The following is a 7,278-nucleotide window of genomic DNA, read 5'->3' on the forward strand; positions in this document are numbered from 1 at the left end:
ACACCACTTTGTGGGCAGCAGATAATGGACCGGTCATATGGTCATTATCTTAGAGTAAGTTTGGAGAGTTAAGTAAAAGTTTGGGGAAAGGGAGCCTTCAGAATAGGGGCACAACCTAGAGAGTATTTGGGTTCAATGGGAATGTACTCCAGAGGCCTGCTACTACAGAGTCTTTTAACATCGGTTGGACAGGATGATTCACTCTGTGAATGCTAGCCAGCCTCCTTCCTCAGCACCCCCATTCCAATTCCACCGTGCACTGGCTCAAAGACCCCTAGCAATGTGTCCACGGTGGGACAGATGGAGACTGTGGATGAATCTTCCATCAAAGCCAATACAGCCAGTCACTACTGGCCCCCAACAATATCAACAAACTTTGAGCTCCTGGTATGACATCTATAACTCTCAAAACTCAGTAATAAGAAAACAAGCAACCCATTTAAAGATTGGATGGCAAAAGATTCACACAAATACTTCTTTCAAAGAAGATATATGGATGGCAATTAAGCACATGAAAAAGCACTCAACATCATTAGTCAGTAGGCGAACGCAAATTAAACGACACATACCATTATACACCAGTGAGAAAGGCTCAATTAAAAACAAAACCCCCCAAAACTGACAATGTCAAGTACTGGCAAGGATGTGGAGCAACTGGAACTTTTGTATGTTGCTGGTGGGAATGCACGTTTGTTCAGCCACTTTGGAAAACAGTTTGACATCTCTTAGAAATGGAAACAAACATTTGCCGTGAGACTCAGCCGTCTCAGTCCTGGGTGTTTTTCTCAGAGAAATGAAACCTTGTGTTCACACACACAAAAAAACATGAACATGTGTAGCAGCTTTATCCACAATTGCCCAAAACTTTTCAGAAATAAACCAAATGTCTTTCAGGTGGGAAATGACAATGGACTACTTCCAGACAATGGACTTCCACCCAGACAATGGACTACTACTCAGCAATAAAAAATAAGTAGCTACTGCAACCTGCAACAGCATGCCTGAATCTCAAAGGTGTTAAGTAAAAGAAGCGAGACACCACCCCCCAAGAGAAATATATACGAACTGTGTGATTTCATCTATATTACATATAGAAAAGGCAAAACTATAGGGAAATAAAACAGATTTGTGGCTGCCAGGATCTGGTGGTGGGGTTGATTATAAAGGAATCATACAAGGGAATTTTTTTTTAGGTGATGGAAGTGTTCTGTCTCTTGGTTGGGGTGTTGGTTCCATGATGTATGCGTTTGTCAAAACTCATGGAACTGTATATTATAAAGGGTGGATTCTCTGTGTCAATTATACTTTAATGTTTTAAAAGGGGGGTTACTCATGTTGGTAGGGTACCAAATCCTGACTGTCCAGGGGAGAGAGTGTGCTGTTACACAAAGGGAACAGAGAGGTATGTGTAGAACATATGCATGGGCCGCCTCCTATTATTACCGTGTCCAGTATAAAAAAATTAATGGAAGGAAGAAACAAATTAATGAAGGCTTCAGTAACCCAACACAGGGTCAGGCCCATCAAGGGCCCAGATATCTCAGGGCTAGAAGGTCTGGGTCACTGTACAGCATAAAGAACCCTGATCAGCAGAGATGCTGGCTGAGAGCAAAAGGAACAGGATGGGAGATGGAGGATGAAAGTCACAAGCACTGTCTACAGCCACATGGTGCCTGAAGAAAGGAGGACTCTAGAGACTTCCCTGGTGGTCCAGTGGTTAAGACTCCATGCTTCCACCGCAGGGGGCATGGGTTCCATCCCTGGTTGGGGAACTAAGATACCGCATGCCGTGCGGCGCAGCCAACAATTAAAAAAAAAAGAGGACTCTACTGTCTACCCAGATTTTCGTTCTTGATGTGTCATGTGTATATTTATATATCCTACTAACTCTCTCTTCTTTGATGATGGCTAACTTTAATATTTAGTCCCTGAGCTGTAGAATACTGAGATGTGATTGTGACCAAACTAAAAGAGGGGTGACATAACACAGACGTCCTGGACCTAGCGCTGGAGTAATGACTGATGACACTTTGGGCCGTCTCCCTAGCTTTCTTCAGAGGATGGTTGTGATGTGTTTGAAGGGAACACTAGCAAGGAGTGAGCATTATAAATTATGGGAAAAAAAGAGTTCATGTGTTTGTTGACCAGCGAAGGGAGGGGCCGTGCTAAGAGAACAGAGCACAGATTTCAGCAGGACCAGAAGGCTGAGGTGGGACAAGGGACATCTTCACAGCAGCCATTGAGGGCCCAGAGGATCGAAAGGACCCCTTCCCCTAATTCCTGAAGCCACATAAGCTTCACTCCACACTCAATCCGATCTTGGTCAGGAGAATGGGGTGGTGAGGGGAACCCTAAAGGCTGAGTATTGAATTAAAGACTGGTAAACTGAAAGTCACTGAATGTCTCATTTCCTACCCTCACCTAAACAAAATAGAGACTGGATGGTCAATGTAAATTTAAAAGCTAAAATTATTGCACATCCCAGAAATCCTTCCCCTTTCTTTTTTTTTTTTTGCGGTACATGGGGCTCTCACTGTTGCAGCCTCTCCTGTTGCGGAGCACAGGACCCGGACGCGCAGGCTCAGTGGCCATGGCTCACAGGCCCAGCCGCTCCGCGGCATGTGGGATCTTCCCGGACCAGGGCACGAACCTGTGTCCCCTGCATCGGCAGGCGGACTCTCAATCACTGCGCCACCAGGGAAGCCCCCTTCCCCTTTCTTTGGTAACAAAAACTCACTCTCTATTTGGAGAACTGCCCCTCCCCTTTCCATCCCCCTCAGGGCTCTGCCCAGTGCAGATCATGAGTAGGGGTCTGGAGGACCCAAACTAAGTCAACCTGAGTTTCTTGATTGGGAATTTGAATCTTGAGTGGATTCCCTGTCTGCTCCACAAGCTGACTCCAGGGCTGTCGCACATCTGACCTTGATCCAGAGCTGTGAGCCCCTTCCCAGAACTACGATGCCTCTGTTTGTGGCTTATGTAAAGGGAATGTGTTATAGGGAAGGTGGCCATGAGCTGCTGGCAATACTAGGACTGATGCAGTTTTATAGCTTCAATCACAGATAGAAACAGCTCCTCGGTTCCAGTTTCTTCCCAGGCCCCCTAGTCTTGACTTGTGAGAAGGGAACAGAAGGGTGGGGAGAGAAGGAGGGGTCAGGATGAGCTCATGGGGAAAAGTGGTTTTAAACACTGAGTTCCCTAAAAATAAGAGAAGATAGCGCTCCTTTAATCAATGGCATTTCCATGTCTCTGGAATTGGGTGGGTTTCTCTCATTTTGAGGGTCTCCTGGCTGGTTCCTCCAGCTGCTCTTCTCTACGCCACCCTCAGTGCTATAAGGGGGAGTGACAGGGGGTGGCTACACAGGCTGAGCACCTACTGTGTGCCAGGCACTTCTATGGGGTTTCACATACACTGTCTTATTCAATCCTCATTTTACTAAGAGCTATCAACCTCTTTGCCTCGATTAAAAAACTGAGGCTCACAGAGATTACAAATGTAAATAACTTGTCCAAGGTCACGTAGCTAGTTATGGTGAGTTTTGAAGCCAGGATAAAGGCAACCCAGTCTGGGGCCTCCCCAGCGGGGCCGTCTTCCACCTCTGGGTTGGGGAAGGGGTGCTTTGCTACAATGAACAGTCCTTCAGGGAAAGCTGCTCTGGTCCCACAGCTGAGCACACTCAGGCAGCTGTGCCCTTCCCAGCCTTCAGCCCAGGCCATCAGAGGCTCACGAGACCCTCATCCTCAGCCAGGACTAACGACAGCTTGTGGCCACACGTGGCCTGGGGTGGGGGACGGGGTGAGTGGAGCATTAACTAAAGTGGTGAGTCCTTAATGCTGGAATTGCACATGTTAAATGAAGTGGAAAGGAACGGGAGAGAGTTGCTGGAGAAGGACTTCCTAAGCGCCCCTAAATCACTCCTGCAGGCACCCCCGGTGGGAGGGTGGGAGGGCGGTACACCTGGAGTGAGAACACACACCCCTCGGCCAGGGGTGGCAGGGCTGGTCGCAGGCCCAGGGCCCCGGCCCCACCTGAAAATCCCCGAGGGGACCTGGGAAGGTTGAGGGTGGGGAAAGTGGGCCCCCTCCTCACGCGAGCCTGATACTGCCACATACCTGGGTTTGGGTGAGGTCAAAAGCAGGGCCCAGACTGGGGTGAGGCAAGAGAGGTGTCTAGGATGCAAAATTTAAGGACGTGCTCACACTCTAGGTGTCTCAGTTGCCTCACCCTAGTCCCAGCCCTGCCACAGAGCTCAGGGCGCCAGAGGTGAATACAGCAGCGATGGCAGCTAACGTGTACAGCTCATGTGCCGAGCCCTGTCCCAGGCTATGTGTCTTATGTATACAACATATGTTAATTCACTCAACTCTCGCACCTCTTATCAGTTGACAGATAAGGGGACAGATTCAGAACAGATAACTTGCCCAGCTAATAACTCGTACAGGTAAAAGTGTCCCAGAGTTCCCACTCTTAACAATGCTGCCGTATGAGCACCCCCCGCCCAACACACACACACACACACACACACACACACACACACACACACAGGGCACCAGGTGCTAGGTGGTGCCCAGCTACCTTATCAGGACCCACTCCAGCAGATTGGCCACAGCTGGGTCTCTGCCCACGGCAGGCCCTGCGGGACTGGGAAGGTGGGTCACGTGTGGGTGAGGCCCCTTTTATAGCCCCACCATCCCCTCTGGCTCTGTCTTTTGCCACCTGACCTGCCGGCCACTACCTACGCCAGCTGTGCCCACTCATCATGGAGAAGGTCCTCGTCCTCCTACTCCTTGCCCTCGCGGTAGCCTATGCGGTCCCCGACCCCCGGGGAATCATTATCAACCTGGTAAGAGGGTCTTCAGGGCAGGAGTCATCTGAACCCCGAGGTGGGAATTCTTTTTAAGCTTGGACCTTGACCTCTGGGTGGGTCAAGTTGTCCCCACGTGGGGCTACCCAAGGGCTGGGAGGTAAGGCGTCTCTTCCTTTACCGCCCATTCCTGTCCCACGCCCCTTCCCCAGGGGCCCCAGAGAAGGTTGATCGGCACGGAGCATGCTCAGAGCAGCGGTTCAACCTGGCTGAGAGCACTTTATAAAATTCCAGAGCGGAATTCCCTTGCAGTCCAGTGGTTAGGACTCAGCGCTTTCACTGCCACGGTTCCATCCCGGGTTAGGGAACTAAGATCCTGCAAGCCGTGGCGCAGCCAAAAAAAAAAAAAAAAAATCCAGAGCCCTGGGCTCCTGCCCCAGAAACTCTGGCTCAGAAGGTTCAGTAGTTTAAAAAGCTTCCCCAGTGATTCTGGCTTCTGACCTAGGCTGACCAGACCAGCTCCAAATGCCTCAGGAATACTTCCGTATTTAGTCCTCATAAGAGCCACGTGAGATAGGTACTATTCTGATCAACCCCATTTCCAGATGGAAAGCTGACACAGGGGAAGATTCAGTCACCTGCCTGAGGTCACACAGCTGGAAAGTCTTGAGCAGGGGTTGGCGCCCGGGCTGGCAGGCTCCAGAGCCAGGCTCTCACCACTGCCCACGCTGCCTCTCCACCAAGGGCACAACTGCAAAAGCCCTTTGGGTTAAGAACTCAGTTCACAGGTTCTTAACTCAGGGCCATGCATGGACTCGGAGGGTCCGGGATGCCCCTGAGATTTATTTGTAAGAGTCTGTGGGGGGAGGGAGGGAGGAGTTTTCCAGGGAGAGAGGGTCCTCAACCTTCACAGGCTCCTCGAGGGATTGGGGGACACAGAGGTTTGGAGACCCTGTTTGCGGGCCACAAGTGGCCATTCCAGATGGGAACTCTGAGGCATAGGGTGGGCCAGTGACTTGCCCAGGGTCACCCAGGGAGTTGGTAGCACAGCCAGTCCTAGAAGCCAGGTGTCCTGTCCCCGGCCCGGGGCTGCTTCTCTGGCCACACTGCCCACTTCTCACGTGGGTGGATGGGCGGTCGGAGTGGGAGGAGAGGCCGCCAGCCCCAGGGGTTGGATTCCTTCACACATGCCTCCCCCAACCGGGTAGTGTGTGGCGAGGTGGGGCTCTGGGTGGAGAAGGGATCAAATGGAGGTGGGTTTGGGCTGATGGGTTTCCCCTGGCAGGAAGAGGGCGAACTCTGCCTGAACAGTGCCCAGTGCCGGAGCAAGTGCTGCCACCGTGCTACCGGCCTGAGCCTGGCCCGCTGCGCACCCAAGGCCAGAGAGAGCAGCGAGTGCTCCGCCTTTGTGAGTGCCGAGTGCCGGGGCGGGGTGGCGGCGGGGAGGACAGCTCCGAGGCGGAGGGCCCTCGAGGCTTGGGGGGCGGGGGGGGGGGTAATCAGGGAGGGGGCTCCGTCTGGACACGGAACGTTGAGATGAGAGGGAGGTCAGCAGGCTTCAAAGCCCTTTCCCATCCCATCCCCTCTCTTGACCCTCACCACGGACCAGTGAGATGGGTGGGGCAGCCATCTGTTATCCCTGTTTCATGCATGGGTAGCTAGAGGCTTCCCAGAGAGAGCAAGTTAGTAAGAGCAAGCGAGCCACACAGCAGAGACCAGAACCCAAGTCCTCCAGGCCCACAGCGGCCCCTGGGGAGGCAGTCAGGAGAAGCACCATCTGAAAGGGGCAGGGCAGGCGATGCCCAAAGTGGCTCCCACAGCGTGTGACTCCACTGGCTCCGTATCTCTGCAGACCCTCTATGGGGTTTACTACAAGTGTCCCTGTGAGCGCGGTCTGACCTGTGAGGTGGACAAGACCATCGTGGGCTCCATCACCAACACCAACTTTGGCGTCTGCCTCGATGCTGGCCGCTCCAGAAAGTGAGGACACTCACCCAGGCTGGCACGCCACAGGGCGCTCGTCCTCCACCACCTTTCCCTGGCTGGCCGCCCCTAGACCGGCACCTCCGTCTTCTAATTGGATTCTTGGTAATTAAAGCCCCTCTTGCAAACCTTCCCCAGGCTCCTGGATGTTCTTGCTGAATCGGCGTCTTCCTTGATGTTACGTCAAGCTTTTCGCTCCATCAGGGCAGGTGTCCTCCGAGAAGGAGGAATGGGTCTGGGGCCAGACAGGATGGGGCTGACAGACTGGAGACAAGGTTGTGCAACAGGCCCAGCCAGGCTGGGAATGTTTCCATTTCTTCATCTTCTTCTTTTTTTTTTTTTAATTTATTTAATTTATTTTAGTTTCGGCTGCATTGGGTCTGTTGCTGCATGAGGGCTTTCTCTAGTTGCGGTGAGTGGGGGGCTACTCTCCGTTGCAGTGCGCAGGCTTCTCATTGCAGTGGCTTCTCTTGTTGCGGAGCACGGGCTC

General features: G+C 52.2%; 1 protein-coding gene across 2 annotated transcripts; it reads left to right on the forward strand.

The window, feature by feature from the left end:
- The first annotated feature begins 4,760 nt into the window (after positions 1-4,760).
- Positions 4,761-6,820, forward strand: CLPS (colipase). Of its 2 annotated transcripts, XM_067755842.1 has the most exons (3): positions 4,761-4,844; positions 6,091-6,213; positions 6,658-6,820. In XM_067755842.1, the coding sequence occupies exons 1-3, from the start codon at positions 4,761-4,763 to the stop codon at positions 6,787-6,789; spliced, it is 339 nt and encodes a 112-aa protein (XP_067611943.1). In that variant the 3' UTR covers positions 6,790-6,820. The 2 variants fall into 2 exon arrangements, with proteins under 2 accessions (XP_067611943.1, XP_067611944.1); XM_067755843.1 differs by lacking the exon at positions 6,091-6,213.
- Positions 6,821-7,278: the final 458 nt, after the last annotated feature.

Source organism: Pseudorca crassidens, chromosome 10 (genome assembly GCF_039906515.1).
Source record: "Pseudorca crassidens isolate mPseCra1 chromosome 10, mPseCra1.hap1, whole genome shotgun sequence".
In the NCBI taxonomy this organism is placed as follows: Eukaryota; Metazoa; Chordata; class Mammalia; order Artiodactyla; family Delphinidae; genus Pseudorca; species Pseudorca crassidens.